The 24,218-nt window shown below is 45.0% G+C and overlaps 2 protein-coding genes across 3 annotated transcripts in view; one reads left to right on the forward strand and one right to left on the reverse strand.

Annotated features, from left to right (window-relative positions):
• The window catches only part of mrps18a (mitochondrial ribosomal protein S18A), an 89,802-nt gene extending 79,438 nt beyond the window's left edge, over positions 1–10,364 (forward strand). Inside the window, exon 6 of the mRNA XM_048531963.2 lies at positions 10,019–10,364. Within this exon, the coding sequence (XP_048387920.1) occupies positions 10,019–10,163 (145 nt within the window). The 3' untranslated portion in view covers positions 10,164–10,364. The remainder of the gene's footprint in view (positions 1–10,018) is intronic.
• Positions 10,247–24,218, reverse strand: part of rsph9 (radial spoke head component 9) — a 55,193-nt gene continuing 41,221 nt past the window's right edge. The window contains exon 5 of one of the 2 annotated variants that reach the window (XM_048531962.2): positions 10,247–10,566. In XM_048531962.2, coding sequence (XP_048387919.1) covers positions 10,406–10,566 — 161 coding nt within the window. In that variant the 3' untranslated portion in view covers positions 10,247–10,405. The remainder of the gene's footprint in view (positions 10,567–24,218) is intronic. The other variant, XR_009445653.1, reaches the window with a different exon arrangement.

Here is a 24,218-nt window from a genome sequence, read left to right on the forward strand (position 1 = left end):
ATAGACTCCAGCAGTTCAAGAAGGCAGCTCATTACCACCTTCTCAGCAAGGGATGGGCAATCAATGCTATTCCAGTCAGCGACACCCACATTTGTAAGTGAATTTTCTTAAAAAATCAGTTTAAAAGGGTTATTATCACACCATTTTACTTCGTAATTCTTTAGGATATCCATGGTCGTGTCCTTGTCAGAGCAGATAAGTTTGGAAGACTTGGTGCAGGTGGATTTATTATCTGTGGCAGATGGATCGGTGACGTGCTGCAGATTCAGGGCAATTATCAAGAAAATTTGGGGAGAAACACAGGAACACAGGCCATTCAGGCCTCAAGCTTATTCCTCCATTCAGTGAGATCGTGGCTGTTCTGTGGCCTAACTCCACATCCCTGCCTTTGCACTGTATCCCTTAATACCCTTGCTTAATAAACAATTCAACAAAGATCGAAATTTAACAACTGATCCAATATCAACTGCCATTTGCTGAAGAGTTCCAAACGTCTATCCCTAATGTGTGCAGCAGTGCTTCCTAACATCTCTCCTGAATGGTCTGGTCCTAACTTTTAGACTATACACCCCAGTTTGAGAATGTACAACCAGTGGAAATAGTTTATTTTTATCTACACTTTCTTTAGTTGTTAATATCTTGAAGACTTTAATCAGAACACTTCTTAGCCTTCTAAATTATAGGGAAAACAGGCCTATTGTGTATAAATTCTCCTTTTAATTTAACCCAAGTATCAGATTTGTGAGGGATAATGGGAACTGCAGATGCTGGAGATTCCAAGATAATAAAATGTGAGGCTGGATGAACACAGCAGGCCAAGCAGCATCTCAGGAGCACAAAAGCTGACGTTTCGGGCCTAGACCCTTCATCAGAGAGGGGGATGGGGGGAGGGAACTGGAATAAATAGGGAGAGAGGGGGAGGCGGACCGAAGATGGAGAGTAAAGAAGATAGGTGGAGAGGGTGTAGGTGGGGAGGTAGGGAGGGGATAGGTCAGTCCAGGGAAGACGGACAGGTCAAGGAGGTGGGATGAGGTTAGTAGGTAGCTGGGGGTGCGGCTTGGGGTGGGAGGAAGGGATGGGTGAGAGGAAGAACCGGTTAGGGAGGCAGAGACAGGTTGGACTGGTTTTGGGATGCAGTGGGTGGGGGGGAAGAGCTGGGCTGGTTGTGTGGTGCAGTGGGGGGAGGGGATGAACTGGGCTGGTTGAGGGATGCAGTGGGGGAAGGGGAGATTTTGAAACTGGTGAAGTCCACATTGATACCATATGGCTGCAGGGTTCCCAGGCGGAATATGAGTTGCTGTTCCTGCAACCTTCGGGTGGCATCATTGTGGCAGTGCAGGAGGCCCATGATGGACATGTCATCAAGAGAATGGGAGGGGGAGTGGAAATGGTTTGCGACTGGGAGGTGCAGTTGTTTGTTGCGAACTGAGCGGAGGTGTTCTGCAAAGCGGTCCCCAAGCCTCCGCTTGGTTTCCCCAATGTAGAGAAAGCCGCACCGGGTACAGTGGATGCAGTATACCACATTGGCAGATGTGCAGGTGAACCTCTGCTTAATGTGGAATGTCATCTTGGGGCCTGGGATGGGGGTGAGGGAGGAGGTGTGGGGACAAGTGTAGCATTTCCTGCGGTTGCAGGGGAAGGTGCCGGGTGTGGTGGGGTTGGAGGGCAGTGTGGAGCGAACAAGGGAGTCACGGAGAGAGTGGTCTCTCCGGAAAGCAGACAGGGGTGGGGATGGAAAAATGTCTTGGGTGGTGGGGTCGGATTGTAAATGGCGGAAGTGTCGGAGGATAATGCGTTGTATCCGGAGGTTGGTAGGGTGGTGTGTGAGAACGAGGGGGATCCTCTTGGGGCGGTTGTGGCGGGGGCGGGGTGTGAGGGATGTGTCGCGGGAAATGCGGGAGACGCGGTCAAGGGCGTTCTCAATCACCGTGGGGGGGAAGTTGCGGTCCTTAAAGAACTTGGACATCTGGGATGTGCGGGAGTGGAATGTCTTATCGTGGGAGCAGATGCGGCGGAGGCGGAGGAATTGGGAATAGGGGATGGAATTTTTGCAGGAGGGTGGGTGGGAGGAGGTGTATTCTAGGTAGCTGTGGGAGTCGGTGGGCTTGTAATGGACATCAGTTACAAGCTGGTTGCCTGAGATGGAGACTGAGAGGTCCAGGAAGGTGAGGGATGTGCTGGAGATGGCCCAGGTGAACTGAAGGTTGGGGTGGAAGGTGTTGGTGAAGTGGATGAACTGTTCGAGCTCCTCTGGGGAGCAAGAGGCGGCGCCGATACAGTCATCAATGTACCGGAGGAAGAGGTGGGGTTTGGGGCCTGTGTAGGTGCGGAAGATGGACTGTTCCACGTAACCTACAAAGAGGCAGGCATAGCTGGGGCCCATGCGGGTGCCCATGGCCACCCCCTTAGTCTGTAGGAAGTGGGAGGAGTCAAAAGAGAAGTTGTTGAGTGTGAGGACGAGTTCCGCTAGGCGGATGAGAGTGTCGGTGGAGGGGGCCTGGTCGGGCCTGCGGGACAGGAAGAAGCGGAGGGCCTTGAGGCCATCTCCATGCGGAATGCAGGTGTACAGGGACTGGACGTCCATGGTGAATATGAGGTGTTGGGGGCCAGGGAATTGGAAGTCCTGGAGGAGGTGGAGGGCGTGGGTGGTGTCACGGACATAGGTGGGGAGTTCCTGGACCAAAGGGGAGAAAATGGAGTCCAGATAGGTGGAGATGAGTTCGGTGGGGCAGGAGCAGGCTGAGACGATGGGTCGACCAGGGCAGGCAGGTTTGTGGATTTTGGGAAGGAGATAGAAACGGGCCGTGCGGGGTTTGGGAACAATGAGGTTGGAGGCTGTGGGTGGGAGGTCCCCTGAGGTGATGAGGTCATGAATGGTGTTGGAGATGATGGTTTGGTGCTCGGGTGTGGGGTCATGATCGAGGAGGCGGTAGGAGGTGGTGTCGGAGAGTTGGCGTCTGGCCTCGGCGATGTAGAGGTCAGTACGCCATACTACCACTGCGCCACCCTTGTCTGCGGGTTTGATGGTGAGGTTGGGGTTGGAGCGGAGGGCTGCCCGTTCTGCGGGGGAGAGGTTGGAGTGGGTGAGAGGGGTGGAGAGGTTGAGGCGGTTAATGTCTCGACGGCAGTTGGAGATGAAGAGGTCGAGGGAGGGTAGGAGGCCTGGGGGTGGTGTCCAGGAGGAGGACTTGTGTTGGAAGCGGGTGAAGGGGTCAGTGGAAGGAGGGTTGGGTTCCCGGTTGAAGAAGTAGGCATGCAGGCGAAGACGGCGGAAAAACTGCTCTATGTCCGACCGTGACTGGTATTCGTTGATGTGTGGTTGTAGGGGGACAAAGGTGAGCCCCTTGCTCAGGACTGACCGTTCGTCCTCAGTCAGTGGGAGGTCTGGGGGGGATGGTGAAGATGCGGCAGGGCTCAGGGTGGCGGTCTCCTCTGGGGTTACAGGCTGTGGAGGTTGTGGGCGGAGCGATGATGTCGTCGGCCGTGGGCGGGGTTCCGTCGGCCGTGGGCGGGGTTCCGTCGGCGTCGACCGTGGGCGGGGTTCCGTCGGCGTCGACCGTGGGCGGGGTTCCGTCGGCGTCGACCGTGGGCGGGGTTCCGTCGGCGGTGGGAGGATCGGGGTGGGTGGCAGCAGCTGCGGTGAGGGTGGTGTGTGGGCTGTAGTACCTGGACGTGGAGGTGGTGACTGCAGCAGCGGTTCCGGAAGTTCTGTGGCCGGCGGAGGCCGATGTGACGTCATCGGTGGGGTCTCCGGCCGTGTCCTCATGGTCAATGGCGGCGGGTGCATGGTGGGGGAGGGACAGGGACAGAGTCGGGATTTGGAAGGCGCAGGAATCCTCTTGTGGGTGGCAGGGGCCCGTGAGTTGGTTGTACTTACGATTTTTGGTGTCCAGTAAAGCTGAGTGGAACTGGGTGTTCAGTCTGTGGATCCTGCGGAGGATAAAAAACAGCAGGGGTCCTTTGCAGGTCTGGGAGAGGGAGGCTCTGAGCTGGGGCAGGCTGGATTGCAGTGCCTGGAGGTGCCGGCGCATGGCTGCGAGTGTCTGTTTCAGGACTCGCAGGGAGAACCGCTTCTGAAGGGTCTGAATATTCTGGGTGTAGAGGTGGTCACGGTTGGGGCCAAATTGGGAAGGCTGAAATGTGGACTGTAGTCCCTTGGGGATGATCTGGTTCCGTAGGCAGGTGCTGAGAAAGGTGATGTGGCTGTGGTACCTGGTTTGCTTCAGGACATGGTCGAGCAGTTTCAAGGCCGAAGAGATTACAAGAGAGTTGCAATGGGAGAGAGATTCCCTGAGGTTGGTCCGGAGGGAGGAGGGTAACTTCTTCAGGTTAGGCATCCCTGGAAGAGGCTTCGCAGTGAGGTTAAAATAGTATCAGAGATAATGGGAACTGCAGATGCTGGAGATTCCAAGATAATAAAATGTGAGGCTGGATGAACACAGCAGGCCAAGCAGCATCTCAGGAGCACCTCCCAGTCGCAAACCATTTCCACTCCCCCTCCCATTCTCTTGATGACATGTCCATCATGGGCCTCCTGCACTGCCACAATGATGCCACCCGAAGGTTGCAGGAACAGCAACTCATATTCCGCCTGGGAACCCTGCAGCCATATGGTATCAATGTGGACTTCACCAGTTTCAAAATCTCCCCTTCCCCCACTGCATCCCTCAACCAGCCCAGTTCATCCCCTCCCCCCACTGCACCACACAACCAGCCCAGCTCTTCCCCCCCACCCACTGCATCCCAAAACCAGTCCAACCTGTCTCTGCCTCCCTAACCGGTTCTTCCTCTCACCCATCCCTTCCTCCCACCCCAAGCCGCACCCCCAGCTACCTACTAACCTCATCCCACCTCCTTGACCTGTCCGTCTTCCCTGGACTGACCTATCCCCTCCCTACCTCCCCACCTACACCCTCTCCACCTATCTTCTTTACTCTCCATCTTCGGTCCGCCTCCCCCTCTCTCCCTATTTATTCCAGTTCCCTCCCCCCATCCCCCTCTCTGATGAAGGGTCTAGGCCCGAAACGTCAGCTTTTGTGCTCCTGAGATGCTGCTTGGCCTGCTGTGTTCATCCAGCCTCACATTTTATTATCAGATTTGTGAACCTACTTTGTATTCTCTAAAAGGCCAATATTATCCTTTCTAAGTTGTGGTGCCCAAATGTGCTGATAATGTTCCAAGTGGGGTCTAACTAGGATTTTCATTAACTGTAGCATAACATTGGCGCCCTTGTACTCCCGTACTCAAGATATAAAGGCCAGCATTCCATTAGCTTTCTTCCTTATTTTTGGACCTATTTTAAAGATCTTTGCATCTAAACTTCCAAGTCTCTTTGGACATCCACTGTACTTAACTTCATATCATCTAAAAAGTACCCTAATTTATCCTCCTTTTGTTCCAAAACTGACAACCTCACACTTGCTCATATTGAACTCCATCTGTCAGTTTTCCCCTGTCACCTAGTCTATTCGTTAACCCTTTGTAATTTTCTGATATCATCTACACTGTCTACAGTGTGCCCTATCCAGCGTGTTTCTGCCTTGCAAGTTGCTTCAGTGACGTATATTGAAACAGCAAGTCATTGTGACATTGGAATGCATTGCCTTAAAGGAATAAGGAAAGCAGATGAAATAATGATTTCCCAAAGAGAATTGGCTAAATACTTGGAAAGATGTAATTTGCAGACCCGCAAGAAAAAGGCAAAAGTTTAAGATTAATTGGACAGCACCATTGAAAAGATGTGCTGATTGAGCTTCTAATCTGTATTATTCAGTGATTCTAATATTAGCTCAGCAGGAACGAAAGGAATTTGTATGGATTTGGAATGTGAGGAAATGGTTTGATTAGACAGCCTTACCTCTGTTCTCACCAGGATTTTACTAAAGTGCAAATGATGGTCTGTTTAAATGGCAAGTACCTTACTGGTGTGCCTCCAGGCTTCCAGATTTGGGTCATGTTTGGAGAGATCAAATTGAATCCTGCAATGCCATCAGAGTCTGCTATTGATGCTTCTTTCTCATATGCATCTTAATTTCTTTTGCAATCAGCCATTTAAACCAGTTTATTAAGTTTGGTGTTTTGTCTGTGAACAAGAGATGTACTTCAAAGATACCTAGTGATTGCCATCCTACTTCACAGTGCTGCACATTCTTTCCTTGCTGTGGAACCAACACCAGTCGATCATATTTTGTGTTATAAGAATTTGCAACTTTGATTGGCAAGGGCCCAAAAATCCCACTCCACTGGCCAGTCCAAAGAGGTCAGTGATGCTGACAGAGATGCGGATTTTGAAGATTTGATGAGACAGACTGGAGTTTCTTTAATTTGAATATTGGGAACTGAATGCTCCTTGAGCCATCTAAACGTTTGCTGCGCTAAATCCAGTAACCTTTATCCTGATGGCAGACTGCTAGACCACAAAACATCAAGTCTAGGTGTCTGCCCCCAGGATAAGAAAGGAGGATTTATTTGGGTGAGACACCAAGACCCAGCTCACATAATCCAGACAAAGACCAGAACAGCACATAAGCACCTGGAGATGCTGATTTGGCAAACCTGACCACTCTTGCTTGTTTGGTGAAATCCTATCCAGGCACATCTGTCAATAAAGACTTGCTTCTGCACAGGGATTAAGAGACTGCTTACATACAGTGATATTTTAAGCGTGATGACTTGTTAATGTGGGCAGTATTTGCATGGTAAGATTCCACAAACATCAGTTAGACGAATGACCACACAAACTTGATGCTGGATGTTCAGAAAGGTAGAACGCTGGATAAGACAGTAACTCCTTGCATTTTTATACTGCCTTCACATGTTAGGAGACTGCTTGTGGTCATGTGAGCTCGTTTTTGGACCAGTGAGAGGTAGGTTTTAAGGAATGTTGAAAAGAAGGAGAGGCAGAAAATTCCACAGGTGAGGGGAGACTCCTTGTAAAATAATCTGTAACATCACTTGAACTTTGTGAGTCTTCTACTGGGCTGTTTGCCTGAAGTGGGCCTTCAACATACAGGCCCTTGACTCAGACAAGACCACTATCAGCTGAGGACAGAAAAATATTCAGACTGATTTACTCAAGCAGACTGCTGTTGATTGCAAGAGGAACATGTCTTAACGTGTAAAAGCATCATTAAAATCCTAGACGTGGACTTTTTCTTTGCTTTGTAGAAATTGCAGTAATTATGATTATCTTGAGTGATATATTTTTCCTCTCTCTTTGTGGTATTAGATGAGCTATGTCAAATGTTGACAAAGTGTATTAAAAGTGTTTTATTCCCGACCGGGAGAATTAACCAGCTGCTCCCACGTTACTTTTAACATTTTAAAAAATCTTTTATGAGCTGCAGTAATGAACTAAAGGTTATCCACGTTTTAAAAAGGAAAGGAGAGTAACTTTCACAACAATGATTAATGGCTGATTTCACAGTGAGATGGAAGGTATTTTGAAAAATAATCATTAATGACTATATTTTAACTGCAGCTGGTTGATTTATCAGCCAGTCAAACATATATTACCCTGTACCCAATAAGGTTCATACTGAATCAACTGGTTATCTGGCTGGAAGTGTTCAGGGTTTACATACATCTGCAACAGGATTGAGGCAGTAAATTTGATCTTGTTTCCTCTGATTAGAAAGGAGGACACAGATTAGGGTTCTGGCCCTCTTCGCACTCTGCTGACTTCTGCAGCAAAGTGTCTGTGTTGACTTAAGGTTTCAGGGTAAATTATTTCCAGACGAGATGAGAAATAATTTCTTAGTCAGATATACAGCACAGAAACAAATCCTTCGGTCCAACTTGTCCATGTTAGCCAAATATCCTAAATTAATCTCGTCCTATGTGTCAGCATTTGGTCCATATCCCTCTAAACCCTACCTATTCACGTACCCTTCTTCACTCAGAGTGTTAAGCCTGTGGCGTTCCCTAAAGGCCAAAACATTGCATGATTTCAAGGAGTTAGGTGTTGCACTTGGGTCCAAGGGGAACAAAGAATATGGGGGATAAACGAGGAACAGGCTAGAGAGTTAGGTGAGCAGCTATGATCATAATGAATTGTGGAGTGGACCTGAAGGGGCGAACAACCTACACCTGCTCCTAGTTCTTATGGTTATGGTTGATTTTCTTCATTTCTGGCCTTATAATGGAAAGAACATGGTCAGTGAAGCAATTGAAGATGGATTGGGCCTAGGATGCTACGATTTTCAATGATTTATGACATCACGAGGACAAGGTTAGACTTTGTATTTTCTCATACAGTTAGCTGGCTTTTTACATCTTCCAGTACTATCTCCTCGTGTCCTTTAAATGGTCAACCAGCATGAACAGAGCTGGCAGATCACAGAATCCCAGAATTGTTACAGTGCAAAAGGCCACTCAGCCCATCTTGCCTCCATCAGTTCTATTGCCTAGTGCCAATCACCAGTCTTTTTTCTATGTCCCTGCATACCATTCCTATCTGAATCACCATCCAGTGCTCTCTTGAAAGCCTCACTTGAGCCTGCCTCCATCCCATTTCCAAGCAGTGCATGCCATATCCTAAACTACTTGGTGAAAAACATTTTTATCTCACATCACCCTTGCTTCATTTACCTTTCACTTTAAATTTATGCTGTCTTGTTCTCTCTTAGTTTATTTGCAGGAACAGCTTCCCCCTGTCTACTCTATCCAGCTTGTTCTTGATCTTGAAAACCTTCTTCAAATCTCCTCTCAGCTGCCAGCTTTCAAGAACAGTCCCAGTTTCTTGAATCTCATAACTGAAGTCGTTCATTCCTGGAAGTGTCCTCGTCCTGCTGTGATGTGGTGCTCCTAACTGTACGCAGTACTCCAGCTGAAATCAAACAAGTGTCTTGTACAAGTTCAACATTGCCTTCTTGCTCTTGTACTCTACACCCTACTAATAAAGCAGAGGGCACTGTATACTTTATTTACTGCTCTCTCGACCTCTTCTGCCTCCTTCAGTGATCTATGCACATGTGCACCCAGGTTCGTCTGCTCTTACACCCCTTTTAGAATTGTACCCCCAATTCACGTTGCACTTTGTTCTTCTGATCAATCTCTCTGGATTGGACCTTATCTGCCACATATCTACCCACTTGGTCAAAGTGTCCGTGTCCTTTTGGATTTCCACACTGCCCTTCTCACAGTTTACAATTCTTCCAAGTTTAGTGTCATCTGCAAACTTTGACATTGTCCTCTATGCACTAAGATCTAGACTATTGATAAATATCTGGAAAAACAGCATTCCAAGACTGACACTGGGAGCTCCACTACAGCCTGAAAAATATCCATTGATGCATCTGTTCAATTTTGTATCCACGTTGCTACTGTCCTTTTCATACCATGAACTGTAACTATCCTCTCAAATGTTGTCTGACACTGTGACAAAAGCCTTCTGGAAATCCAAGAATACTACATCAACAACATTACCTTCATCAAGCCTTTCTGTTACTGCTTCAAAAAACTCCAGTCACTTAGCTCAGATCATTTCTCCTTTAGGAAGAGTCAGTACTGATTTCTAATTAACTCACCTTGCAATGCCAAATCATTATTTCTCAAAGATTCCCCACCAGTCAAGTTAAACTAACTGGTCTCTCAGTCCCAATACACCAGTCCAACATTAGTTTGTCACCTGTAAGGTTTTATCTTGAGTGGCATGTAGCTTTTGTAGTCTGTCTAATGCTCTCCTGGCTGACAGGTGCTTCAACACAGACTGTGAACCAATCCTGTTCTCTCTACAGCTCAACAGCTAGTCACTGTCTAAATGATTTTCTAATCAATCAGTTCGGTGATATAATTACAGACATCTGGGTGCGGGTGGGACTTGAACCCGAGTCCCCTGGCTCAGAGCTAGGTATTCTACCACTGTGCCACAGGAGCCCCAGAACATTGAGTAGCTGGGGTATCTCTGTTTCTGATTTAACAGTCCTTGTTAAACACTAACAGTGCTGCATGTCAAATTCCTCACCATTGAGACCTCTGCAATTATAAATGATAAAATACATCATCTTTTCTCACACAGATACCTCACTCGATGGTCAGTTGATTCGGTGAAGCCTATCTGGAAGAAAGGCCTCAAGTGGTGTAAAGTCCGCATGCCTGTGGGAGACCCAATATTGAAGAATAACATTGTCTATGGGAAAAAGCCTTATTATATTAAACACTGATAAGAACTTTGGCACAGGCTGACCGACTGAATTTCCACGGTGCGTTTTTAAAAAATAAACAAAGTCATTTGCAGCACATGGAGGAGTTTTCAAATAAGATTTATTAAAATATAGAGAGATGTCATTTGTTGCCAATAGTGTTTTATATAGTTAATTCAGCAAGTGTAATTTGAAGTAAATCAATTAAAATGAGTGAAATTACTTGGTGTTGGCTCATTGAGTTTGGGATTGATGTGTAAATATCATATCATGAATGGAAAGTCTATATTCCTCTCTCCTAGACCCAAGTAGACGCAACCGTACTGAGAAGTTTCTGGTACGTGGAAGAAAGTAAAGCCGAGCCATAACAGGTTTCGAAGAATGACCAGCTTGCTGCCCCTCTCATACTGCAGACTCCAGAACACTGCAAATCCAAGCACAAGAATATTTGTTAGCCTCCTGCCTATTCAGAACTAAAGTTTCAATTATCTCGCACAGGTTACTGTGCCGTGTTCTGAACCAAAGTATCATAATTCAAAAAGAAAAGACACCATAATTAGTACAGAGCAACAATCAAAAACATGGCAATTCAGTGGGCTGTGTAAGTGCACATTCTTCAGATAATACCGGGCTCTGCTGACAGGTTTCACTCGTGTATTTCTCCTCCTATATTAAAATACTTTGAGCTGCTTTACAGAAAGAGACTCAGATATGGGAAGATGCACAGGGTTTTGTTCAGAAGTTTTTGAAAGGTTTATATACGTATGTGAAGATACAGAAAACATAGTAAGTAAGGTTAATGAGCTACAGGTGCATAACCAGATGGGAGTATATAATGATTATGAAGACCTGGTTCAAATAACGTCAGGACCCAGGACTAAATATTCCCAATACAAGATGTTCAGGAAATGTGGGAAAAGAAAGAGCAGATAACAGGTGGCTGTGTTGATTGAGAAGAATATTAATGCTTGTGAGACTAAGGGCTGAATCCACTTGGTTATGGTTGAGAAACAATGGATATTTTCTTATAGGGCAAACATCTTTGGCATGATGATTTCTGGTGACCACTCGATCACTGAATACATTCTGAGTTAGACAAACGCTTGATCTGCCAGAGAGTGGAGAATTATGTGAGCCTGTCAGGAAAATGGAGTTAAAGCCACATGTAGATCAACCAGGACCATGTTTGCATGGTTCAGTAGGCGTAAGGATCCAAATGGCCTGCTTTTGCTCCTGTTTTTCTGATCTTATAAAGAGGTATTGTTTAATCTAGTTCTGGGAAATGATGTGGGTCTGTTGTCAGTCAGGAATTTATTAAGAACCAGTGATCATTGTATCATAAGGTGGAGGTTAGTCATGGAAGTAGACCAGAAGGAATCTAAATTTTAAAAAATCTTAATTGAAGAAAGAGCAAAGAGTCAGTACAGAGATTTTAAAAAAGAGCGCGAACAGAGTCAGAAGAAAGACTTCAGAAGAATGGAAATCAAGAGTTGGTGCAGATTTTAAAAGCATGAGCAGAGAGTCAGAGCAGAAATTTAAAAACATCAGGAGCAGAGAATTTTTGAGGATGGGGTGCCGAGCAAGTAGGCAGATGTATTCCAGGGAGCTTCCCGAGTGTTGTTGGAGCTGCACTCATGGAGCCACAGAGCTGTACAGCATGGAAACAGACCCTTTGGTCCAACTTGTGCATGCTGAGCAAATATTCTAAATTAATCTAGTCCCATTTGCCAGCATTTGACCCATATCCCGCTAAACCCTTCCTATCCATGTACCCATCCAGCCTCCATCACTTCCTCTGGCAGCTTGTTCCATACATGCACCACCCTCTGCTTGAAAAAGTTGCTCCTCAAGTCCCTTTTAAATCTTTCCCCTCTCACCTTAAACCTAAGCTCTCTATTTTTCGACTCGCCCACCCTGGGGAAAAGACCATATCTATTTACCTATCCAAACCCCTCATGCTTTTATAAACCTCTATAAGGTCACCCTTCAGCTTCTAACGCTCCAGGGAAAGCAGCCATCGCCCACCGAACCTCTCCTTACAGCTCAAACCCTCTAGGCAAATGCAAACCTACCCTCTCCTGTTAAATTCTAGTCAGGGACTCAAATCTTGGGCTTGAGACAGAACTTTCTTGGAGCCAGCTGTTATATCAGTTCAGTTTTCTTCATGCTTCTTTTGAGACTGGAGTCATGCACATTGGGGAGCAAGCCCAATGTACATTGCCCAACACCAAAGTGGCAGCATATGCACAACAGTAGCCAAGGAAGTTGTGGCATATGTTTTTGGAGTCCTCGATCTTTGCCTGGAATTGAATCAGAGTGATCAGCGTTTTGTCCATGGGATATCTAATTTCAAAAACCAGGAAAACCATCATGGAAAGCATTGGCAAGGATAGCACAGAAAAACATGCTGATGAGGTTGAAACTAACAAGTAGCCATTTTTAATTTCATTAATAACTAGGAATGGGTCAGAAGACTCCCTAATATATAGGACATACGTGGACACACTGTTAAGAAACTGATTATCAAACCATTTGAATTAATTTCTTCTTTAACTTCCAAAGGCCCTCATAGCTAAGTATCTCAAAAGACCTTAGTCAGATCAACATAGTGTACAGGATCCGTCCTTGGCATAATGCAGCTGAGATTAAATACAGAACATTCAGAAGAAAAGTGATCATAAAGAAACAGAAGAAAGACAAAGGATCCAAGGAGACTGACAGTTAACACACAGGGGTACCCAGAGTGTTTTCACAGACATATAAATGGTAAAACGATCCAAATGGGGATTTATGCTTGGAAGCATGGGACATAGGTAAGAACCAAGCAAATTCATTACATTGCTCTTTACAGAAGAAGAGAGCTTCCTAAATTCATAGTGAAAAAGAATATAGATGACGTTAGGTTGGCCATTATGGGTGAAGTGAAGATGCTCGGCAAAATGGGTCACCTAGTCTACGTTTGTTCTCACTGACATAGAGAAGACCACAGTGGGAGCACCTGATGCAATAGACTAGGTTGGAGGAGATGCAGGTGAGGCTCTGTCTCACCTGGATGGGCTGTTTAGGGCCCTGAATGGAGGGGAGGGAGGTGGTGTGTGGGCAGATGTTGCATCTTTATGGATACAGGGGAGGGTACCAGGTGGGTTGGAGTGGTTGGTAGGGAGTGTGGTGCAAACTAAGCAGAGGCAGAGGCAATGGTCTGGAGCTTGGTGGGGTGGGGAGTGAGGGCAAGGTGTGCTCTATCTTTACTGTATTTGGAGAGGGGTGTGGTGGTTAAGAGCTGTAGAGTGGGGAATGGAGGAGGTGTGCTCTGAAATGACGGGGGGGGGGAGAAGAGTATTGTTTGGAAAGGCAGACATCTGGGATGCTTGGGAGTGGAGCATCTCTTTGTCAGGGCAGATGTGACGGAGATGGATGAATTGGGAAATCTAGGTAGCTATGGGAGTCTGTGGGTTTATAGTAAATGTCGGTCTGTAAGCTGTCGCCAGAAATGGAAACAGAGAGGTCAAGAAAGTGGAGGGGGGGTGTCTGAGATAGACCAAGTGAATTTGCGGGTGGGGTGGAAGTTCCTCTATGTCACAGAGACCAAATGCCAATTCTCCGTCATCAGGTCTTATCCATGACCTCACCATGGCCCATCAAGTTACTGTCTCCCACTCTGTCCATGATCTCACTGCTCCCAGTGACCTCCCCTCCAGCCCCACACTGCCCGGTCCTACTTGCTCCCCAAGACCCACAAGCCCAACCCGACCCATTGTCTTTGCATGCTTCTGCCCCAGCGTACTCATTTCTTCCAACCTTGACTCCATTCTCTGTCCCCTGGTTCAGGTGCTTCCCACTTACATCCAGGAAACAAACTACGTCCTCCACCTCTCGTAACTTCAAGTTCCCAGGCCCCCAGCAATTCATCTTTATGATGGACGTTCAATCCCTATACATGTCCATACCCTACAAGGACAGCCTACAGGCTCTGAGTTTTTTTCCTCTCCCACAGACCCATCCAACTCCTCCCCGCCACTCGAACCAATACCTGCCTCTACTTCACTGAACCAGTCCTCACCCTAAATAACTTTTCCTTCAAATCTTCCTACTTCCTGCAAATCCTGGGGGTTGCCTTGGGCACTCACATGGACCCCAGCTATGCCTGCCTGTTTGTCGGTTGTGTCAAACAGTCTCTCTTCAGTACATACACCAGTGCTGTTCCCCAACTCTTCCATCGATGCTGCATCCTGTACTCAGGCTGAACTGGAGCAGTTCATCAACTTCACTAACAACTTACACCCGGCCCTCAAATTCACTTGGTCTCTCTCAGCCGCCTCCCTCCCCTTTAGAACATAGAACAGTACAGTGCAGAACAGGCCCTTCAGCCCATGATGTTGTGCCGACCATTGATCCTCATGTATGCACCCTCAAATTTCTGTGACCATATGCATGTCCAGCAGTCTCTTAAATGTCCCCAATGATCTTGCTTCCACAACTGCTGCTGGCAACGCATTCCATGCTCTCACAACTCTCTGTGTAAAGAACCTGCCTCTGACATCCAGGCAGCTCTCCATCGCACCTCCTTCATTCCCTGCTCCACAGCTCTTAAACCACCACCTCCCATTTGTCCTCACTTTCAATCCCACCAGCCTCCATATCCAATGTACTATTCCCAAACACTTCCACCAACTCCAATTAGACCCCACCACACAGAATATCTTCCACTCCCCACCTCTCTCTGTCATCCGCAAGGACCATTCCCTCTGCCTCTCCTTTGTTCACCGCACACTTCCCACCAACCACTCCAACCCGCCCGGTACTTTGCCCTGTAACCATTGAAGATGCAACACCTGCCCACAAACCACCTCCCTCACCTCCATCCAGGGCCCTAAACAGCCCTTCCACGTGAGACAGAGCCTCACCTGCATCTCCTCCAACCTAGTCTATTGCATCTGGTGCTCCTGATGTGGTCTTCTTTATGTCAGTGAGAGCAAATGTAGATTAGGTGACCGTTTCACCGACCATCTTCGCCATAGCCCATAACAGCCAACCTAACCTCCCGGTCACCACCTGTTTCAACTTCCCACTCCCCCTCCGACATGTCCATCCTGAAGCCTTCTCCAGTGTCACAGCAACTCCGAACATAAATTTGAGGAACAACACCTTATCTTCTGCCTGGGCACCCTACAGCCCGGGAGGACTCAACTTTGAGTTCTCCAATTTCAAATAACCTTCCCACCCATCCCCCCGGCTCCCCTTCCAGCCCCGCCTCCTCCTCTCCCTTCCACCTTCTGACCCTCCCTTCTAGCTATCAACCGGATTCATCCCTCCCATCAACCAACCAGGTCGTACAAACCATCTCAACCCCTTCCCCACCTCTTAATCTACAGCTCGCCCTATCCCCACATCCAGTCCTGAAGAAAGGTAACACGCGAACGTTGACTGCTCCTCCAGATGATGTGTTCTTCCAGCCTTCTGTCTGTCCACCACAAAACTGTCTAAACAAACAAAAATCCATTGGTACTGCACAAAACCCATTTCCTCTGAAGCTAGACTTCAAAAACTTTCAAAAGAAATCACCAGGACTACACAAATATTTGCGAGTTAATTATTGACTTCAGACAAACAGAAAATACTGACTCAAGAACCAGAAACACAAACTCACAACAAATAGTCTTACACTTTACATCACAATTGTCTGAGAGATTAATGGAGACAAATTGATTCAGGAATTGCTAAAGGGATTGGAAAATAAGGAGAAAGGTTTTGCAAGGCTACAGGAAAATGGCGAGACAATGAGCCACTTTGCAGAGATCAACGGGAACATGATGGTGTGCTAAAACCATTTCATGATTCTACAAAGAGCGATGTCAGGAGAAATCTTAGCATTGGTGTGCCACCTGTGACGCAGAGATATTAGAGGGTGGATCATAAAGATTTTTAAGAAAAATTGTTGAGACATACAGAATAATGGGTAAGTGGTGGTAAGTATATGATATTTGATTTATTGCATTCTTAAGATGCTTTTTACATGGCCATCTGATTTCAGGTTAGGGAAGAGAAAGGTATGTTATTATTTCAATAGCACTCCTCTTTCTGGGATATCATACCCTGGCTTTTAACACCTTATTGAAGGAAAATGTATAAAGCATCATATCCAGAAACACTTCACACACAATGAATTACTCTGAAGTTTTTTTTTAACTTTAAGTCTGGATGAGTGGGCCACAGTTCAAGAAGGCAGCTCACCACCACAATCTCAAGGGCAACCAGGGATGGGCAAGATACGCTGGTCAGTTGGGGATGACCACATCTGATGAATGACAACAAATTGACATAATTTTAAAGTTTATGGGTGACAAACCTCAGAAATGAAATAAGCAGCGAGAAGATTAGCAATAGACTTCAGAAGGATTCAGACAGAATGGTGGAATAGACAGACACACAGTACATGATAAGAGAAATACGTGGCCCATTTTGACAGAAAGGATGAGGAAAGGTCATGTAAACTAAAGAGAATGCAGGAAAGAAGAAACATGGAGAGCAGTGTTCTTTTGAACTACTGTTTACTGGGCATCAGCACTTTTGCACTGCACCAACTCTTTAAGATTGACACGTAGCTATGTATGTGGACAGAGTCATACAGCATGAAAACAGACCGTACAGTCCAACCAGTCCATGATGAACATAAGCCCAAACTAGTCCCACCTGCCTGCTCCTGACCCATATGCCTCCAAACCTTTACTATTCAAGTACTTCATCTACATGTCTTCTCGATGTTGTAACTGTGCCAACGTCCACACTTCATCAGGGAGTTCATTCCACACCCTCTGTGTAAATAATGTGCCCCTCATGGATATTTTTAAATGTCTCTCCTCTCACCCTAAAAATGTGCCTCCTAGTCTTGAAATCCCCCATCCAAGGGAAAAGACTCCTACCATAATACTATCTATATCCCTCATGTTTTTATAAACCTCTGTAAGGTCACATCTCAACCTCCTACGCTCCAGTGATAAAAGTCCCAGTCTATCCAGCCTTTCTTGTGACTCGAACCTTACATACCTGGCAACATTTCCAACTGCACCTGGACAGCTGAAACAAGCATTACTGGAGAGTACATTCCCAAATCAATCCTTTGAAAGTAGTAGGATAAGTTGAAAAGGCTCAAAATCCAGGTTCCTCAATTTTATAAACAGAGGTATAGATTGCAAAAGAAACAAGTTATACAACCTCATTATAATTCACAGGTTAGCAACCAGTTATTGTGGCTAATTCTGGTATCACATTTTACAGGATGCAGAGAACATTTACTAGAACTCTCTGAGGCATATTAGGATTTTAATTTACCTGGAGAGACCACAGAAATCAGTTTGTTCACTTTAATTGCAGAGAAGATTAAGAGGAAATTTGATACAGGTATTCAAAGTCTTTAAGATTTTGTTCAAGTAAATGAGGACAAACTTTCCAATAGCAGAAGGGCTTGTAACTGAAGGAAACAGATGCAAGTTGACAAAAGAGCATTTGTATAAGCAGCATGCTGTCATGATTTGGAATACCACAAGGCCACAAGATATAGGAACAGAATTAGGCCATTCAGCCCATCGATTCTGCTCCACCGGACACTGAATGCATTGAAATGGTGATGAAAACAGAAACAATAGTAACTTTCAAAACGAAGTTAGAGATGTGGTCCTGGGATCAGGCTCATCAGCTGCAGAAGGACGCTCAGAAACCATGACCAGTGAAACAGAATTTCCTAGGTGGACAATCATAATCATTAGTGAGGGATTGCCAACGATGATGAACAGTTATTACCGACATACAAGGCCATAAGACATAGGAGTGGAAGTAAGGCCATTCGGCCCATCAAGTCCACTCCGCCATTTAAATCACGGCTGATGGGCATTTCAACTCCACTTCCCTGCACTCTCCCCATAGCCCTTGACTCCTTCTGAGATCAAGAATTTGTCGATCTCTGCCTTGAAGGCATCCAACGTCCCGGCCTCCACTGCACTCCGTGGCAATGAATTCCACAAGCCCACCGCTCTCTGGCTGAAGAAATGTCGTCTCATTTCAGTTTTTTAAATTTACCCCCTCTAATTTTAAGGCTGTGCCCATGGGTCCTAGTCTCCCCGTCTAACGGAAACAACTTCCTAGCATCCACCCCTTCTAAAGCATACATTATCTTGTAAGTTTCTATTAGATCTCCCCTCAACCTTCCAAACTCTAATGAGTACAATCCCAGGATCCTTAGCCGTTCATCATGCGTTAAACCTACCATTCCAGGGATCATCTGTGTGAATCTCCACTGGACACGCTCCAGGGCTAGTATGTGCTAGTATATTAATACCACAGTATCAATAAGGCAAGTGTCTATTCAAACACCTTCAATCAAGGAAGAATGGAGACAGAAAGCAGAAAACCACAGGACAGTTAGCCTAACACCTTTCATAGGGAAAGTGCTAGAATGTATTATTAAGGCAGTGATAGAAGCTACACAAGATGTATAAAGTTATGATAGGCACAGCAAATGGGTAGCAAGGCAAATCAAATGTTGATGTTTTTATTCAAGGAAAGTATGAAGTGTTGCTGTAGCTTTATACGGCCTTAGTGTGGGTCCCTCTATTTAAAACTCTGAAGTACAGAATGTTTTTCTGTCAAATGTAGGTCTACTGTAGTTTCTTCCCTAGAGAGTAGTGGAAGATAGAACATTAAATACTCTCAAGGCAGAGTGATAGATTTTTAAGCACAAAAGCTTTCGGTCCTTCATAAGGTCAGGAATGAAGATAATTGCTGATGATTGCACAATATTCAGCATCATTTGTGACTCCTGAGATGCAATCCATCTCTAAATACTGCAATACTCAGACAATATCCAGAATTGGATTGACAAGTGGCAAGTAACATTCATACCACACAGGTGCTAGGCTACGACCATCTCCAACAATTGAGAATCTAACTGTCACCCTTTGATACTCAATAGTATTACCATCGCTGTCTTCCTATTACCAACATGCGACATTTCCATTGACCAGATACTCAACTATCCATATAAATGCCGTGACAGGGTTTCTTGTGATGCAGTAGTAAAGTCACTACCTCTGAAGCATAAGGCTCAGGTTCAAGTTCAATTTGCATCACCTGGGTGCCATATTATATCTGAATAGGATAATTAAAATTAGAAATACAGTGGCTATAAGTGCAGGTCAGATGCTAGGAATTGTGCAGCAAGTAATTCATCTCCAGGCTTGCCCACAATCTCTAAAGTACTAATTTGCCTGTACCTATACAAAGCTTTTCACTGTATTTCGGTACACATGACAATAAAATCAATCCTAAATCCTATAAAAAATTCCTTTTGTCCATAATTTGTAACCAACGATAACCGACGATCTGTTCTGGACTTCCCTTATAGATGTGACACTCAAGAAGGCATTACAATGCTTGTTCCTTAGGCAGCTCACAACATTTGACATGTCCATAAGGTCCCTCACCAACTACAACAGATGCACTTTGAAACAATACTGTCCGGGTGCATAACAATACCGCTCTGCCCAGGACCATAACAAAGTACAGAAGGTGGTGAACACAGCCCAGACCATCACGGAAGCCAACCTTCCATCCCATGGATCCCATTTACACAGTTCACTGTTGCAGAAAGGCAGCCAACATCATCACAGACCTGTCACACCCTAGTAATGACCTCCTACAACCTCTTCCATCAGGCAGAAGATACAGAAGCCTGAACACATGCACGAGAAGGTTCAGGAACAGCTTCCTTCCAGCTGTGGAATGGACTCTAGCCTCAAATAATGTAACCTGCAATGTAACAGGTGTGTCTCTAAGTCTTTTTGATTTGCCTATACTACTCGCAAACAAAACTTTTCATTGTACTTTGGTAGACATGATAAGAAAATTCAATCAATGAATCGAAGAATGTCATGGGATACTCTGCACTTGCCTGGATGAGAGCAGCTCTGACATCATGCAAATAGGACGCCATCCAGGACACAGCAGCCCACTTGACTGGCACCACATCCTCATTCGCACCACCACTGACATTTATTGCAGCAGTGTGTTACATCTATAAGATGCACTGCAGAAATTCAACAAGACTCCTTAGATAGTATCTTCAACCACTACATTCTCAAAGGACATGGGCAGCCAATGCATGGGAATTGCATTGCCTGCGAGTTCCCCTCCAGGTGTTCACACTGTCTTCTTGGCTTGGATACAGACTGCTGTTCCTTCAGTGTCACTGGGTCAAAGTCCTGGAACTCCTTCCCTAACAACTCTATAGGTGTACCTTCACCAAATGGACTCCTGTGGTAGGTGACATCACCTTCTCAACAATAATAATTGCTGTCCCAGGCAGCAAAGCTCATATCCTCCAAGCAAAGCAGAATTGAGGGTTATGGGGGCAGGGAGGAATATGAAGATGAGACCACAATTGGATCAGCTAAGAATTGTTGATTGCTGAAGCAGTCTTGAAGGGTTTGAACAGCTTGCCCCTGCTCCTAATTCTCCTGCTCTTGGAACAATTGCAGACAGCAAGTCTGGCATTTTTTTGGCCCTAATTGAGACCTGCTGCCTATGATGCCCTAAAGGGTTTGGCTGCCCAGCAGAGAAGAGTTGGCTTTCCTTGGGAGATGACCTGGGGTGTGGCTGGAAACCCAGCCACACCCACCTGAGAGGGTCAAACACTACCAGATGCTTCTTACCATGCTACTTGGTCAAAGTAGCCAACATTTGCAATTTCTGCTGACAGCCTTATGATCATTTGCAGCTCCTGTATCTTGCTAAAATTAGAGTTATTATGCTTCATTTAAAACATTTTAAAGCATGAAACCAAAGTTGCACCTGTTGATTTATATGGTAAAACACAAGTAATACAAGCTCTTTATTGAACTGAAAAGCACTGAATCTCTGGAAAGGGAGATTTTCTGGACTGTGTCCTCACTCTAAAATTGATACCATGGTCAAATTGTGTGGGTGATAAAATATATAATAATTCTCATAAGTCAATAGCTTCTACCACTGGCCTGCAATGAAAAGTTTTATATTTCTCAGGGAGGAATGAGGTGCACCTGAGTACATCATGCACAGGCTATTTATTGTGCTGTTGTAAAACAGAACATTGATTGAAGAGTGAGGCACCAGCAAGGGATTTATTTAATCAGCTCAAGGTCTCTATTCCAGTCACAAACATAATGGATTATTGCCATTAGCAGATAGACACGTTGATAATAAGCCTTTTATATGGAAATTGTTCTTCAAAATACTCCCTTCTTGGAGCAACCTGACATTTAGAGTTGAAATAAATGCACCAACACACTTTAATTGGTCAGGTCTTATGGACCTTGAATTGAAATCACTAGTGAGCTAACAAATTGAGAAGTTGCAGCTGACTTTTACTATGTGTTAAGGTCACAATTTCACTGGTGAACCTATTAATATAGATCCCGAAAGATATATTTAAGTTGGTGGAGGATGTCAGGGGAGAGATATTCAGGTGGGCCACTATTTTAGAGAGGCTAATTTACAGGAATCAAAACTTATTAAGATGGTTAAAAGGTACGTATCAAGAAAAGGCCACTTGGTCAAGGTACATGAGGTGACCTCATTGAGTCTGCTAAAACAGGAATGGCTTCTCCCTGCAATCTTTGATGTGATGGACATGTAATCTGACTGCAGTTTTCACACTGGTCCTCCAGCTGACAACTGAAGAAGGTTTTGAATCACATGAACTTACTGTGAAACTTTTCTGATCACTATTGGTGCATGAATATGGGACCTTAAAGACATGTCAAATTTCCTGAGCAGCCTGAGGAAGAAGCGTTGTTGTGTCTTCTTGAGTGTCACATCTATATGGGAAGTCCAGAATAGGTCGATGGTTATCGTGGGTTACAAATTATAGACAAAAGGAATTGTTTATAGGATTTAGGATTGATTTTATTGTCATGTGTACCGAAATACAGTGAACAGCTTTGTTTAGGCACAGGCAGACGAGTACCTTAGAGACTGTGAACACTGGTACAGGTGCTGCTACATTGTGTTACCTGACATAATAACAGTAACTACATTTCAAAAAGTAACTCACTGTTAATGGGACATCCTAAAGGTACCAACCTTGGCTTAGAAGTGAAATATTTTTCTCTGTTTTATCCCGATAGTTAAGCGAATGCTGTCACCATGAAGGAAAAGTCAGAAAGTAATGGACCCATTTCCTCCCACCCACATGGTAAATATGGCAACTAAAGTGTCAGTCCCTCAAAATGCAACAAAATCAATGATATGTTTATTTGTTAAACAAAGAGCAAATGTTGGTCAGGACACCAGAAGAATTTCTCTGCTTCCTGCCATCAATGTTTGCAGGAAGAGAACTTTATTGTGATGGCACATTTAAATAAAATTATGGGGGTTTATTACCAAACACAAGAATTTATGGCCAAATGCTGCTGGCATGGCCTTTGGGTTAATAACTGAACAGTGCATACACATGTGCAGTGTCCATGTATGCAGCTCTTGTACCTTAGAATTGCCTGCAGCTGAATGAGTAATATGGAAATATTTTTGGAATTGATTGAAAAGAGAAGTGGTACATGTTTAGTTGGATTAATGTTTCAGTTTGCCTTCACATACCAATGATAGATTAGTGAGTTCAATGAAATCTGCTTGTTCTCATTCAGTCAATATTGTGCTTATCAACAGAAGGTGAAAGATGGGGAACGAAAGACTCTCTACATTAATCAAATGTTTGCAACATCCGAACACCTAGAACAAAAACAGAAGTTTCTGGAAAAGCTAGGCAGGTCTGGCAACATTTATGAAGAAAAATGTCAGAGTTAACGTTTTGGGTCCGATGACCCTTCCTGAGAACTGGAGGCTGATAGATCTGCTGAGCTGCTTCAGCAACTTCTGTTTTTGTACCTGATTTAGAGCATCTGCAGTTCTTTTGGTTTTTATTCAGAATACCTAGATCAGGAATGGCGCTCTTGATATTAAGCACCTTCTAATCAGCCCTAACCACTGTTATCTCTATTGCACCAATGTTCAATTTTGACTCATACCACACCCCGACATGAGCCACCCTTGGAGTATCTAATTGAGGACAATTAAAAATTGTTTTGCCAAATAAGGCCTACATATATCAACAAAATTTACAATCAGAAACCAACTGTTCAGTCCAGCTATGCTAGCAACTTATGAGCCTCCTCCCTTTCTCCCTCCTACTTATCTTGCTTCCCCTTCAGGGCAGATTTGGTATTTGCCTCAACTACCCCATTGCAGCAGCATATCAACATCCTTTTCATTCTTTCAGTAAGGAACTGGCTAAATTCAACTCCTGGATTAGCTTTCCAATAACAATAACACAAAAATAACGGCAGGACCACTGAGCCTGCTCCAGCATTCAATATCATCACAGTTGATCTTGAGTTTCAACTCCACTTTCCTGCCCACTCTCCAAGTTCCATGATTTTCTGACAAACCAACGGTCTGCCAACTAATATTGCTCTGCATCATTTCAAATGTGAAGTATGTTGTAACTGATCCCAATTTTAGGTGCCCCTTTAAGGAATTCCTTTCTCTTGGCTAAGTTTTCTCCCCAGTGGCCTGCTATGAACTTGCTGATTTCATTGATGAAGGGATCCAGTTGCTTTGGATACGGAAATTAGTCACATTTTCAGAAATTCCTGTGATTTTACACTGACATTTTCTCTGGCAAGACATCATGCTGCCGTGTTGTCCAGAAATAATCAAGTCATTTAGATTGGAGAATTTTGCCGTTCAAAACAAGTGATCTCAATCTGAAAAATATCCCACATTCCTCAAGAAAAGATTCCGGGCATCATAGTACAGTTCTTGCTCCAGTCAGATACAGCCTCTTAAATCAAATCCAAGAAGATTATTGCCTGCCAGTAACACACAATAAGATAGCACTGTGCATTTTTGATAAGAATAGTAATTGGTGTGGATAAAGGCCCAGTTTTATTCATCCATCCAGAGAGGTCCACTTCTGCATGCGACAGATTCCAGAGTGCTTGCACTTCTCACTTTGTCAGTTTATTCCACATGCAAATCAAACTTTCTGTT

Source organism: Stegostoma tigrinum, chromosome 4 (genome assembly GCF_030684315.1).
Source record: "Stegostoma tigrinum isolate sSteTig4 chromosome 4, sSteTig4.hap1, whole genome shotgun sequence".
Lineage (NCBI taxonomy): Eukaryota > Metazoa > Chordata > Chondrichthyes > Orectolobiformes > Stegostomatidae > Stegostoma > Stegostoma tigrinum.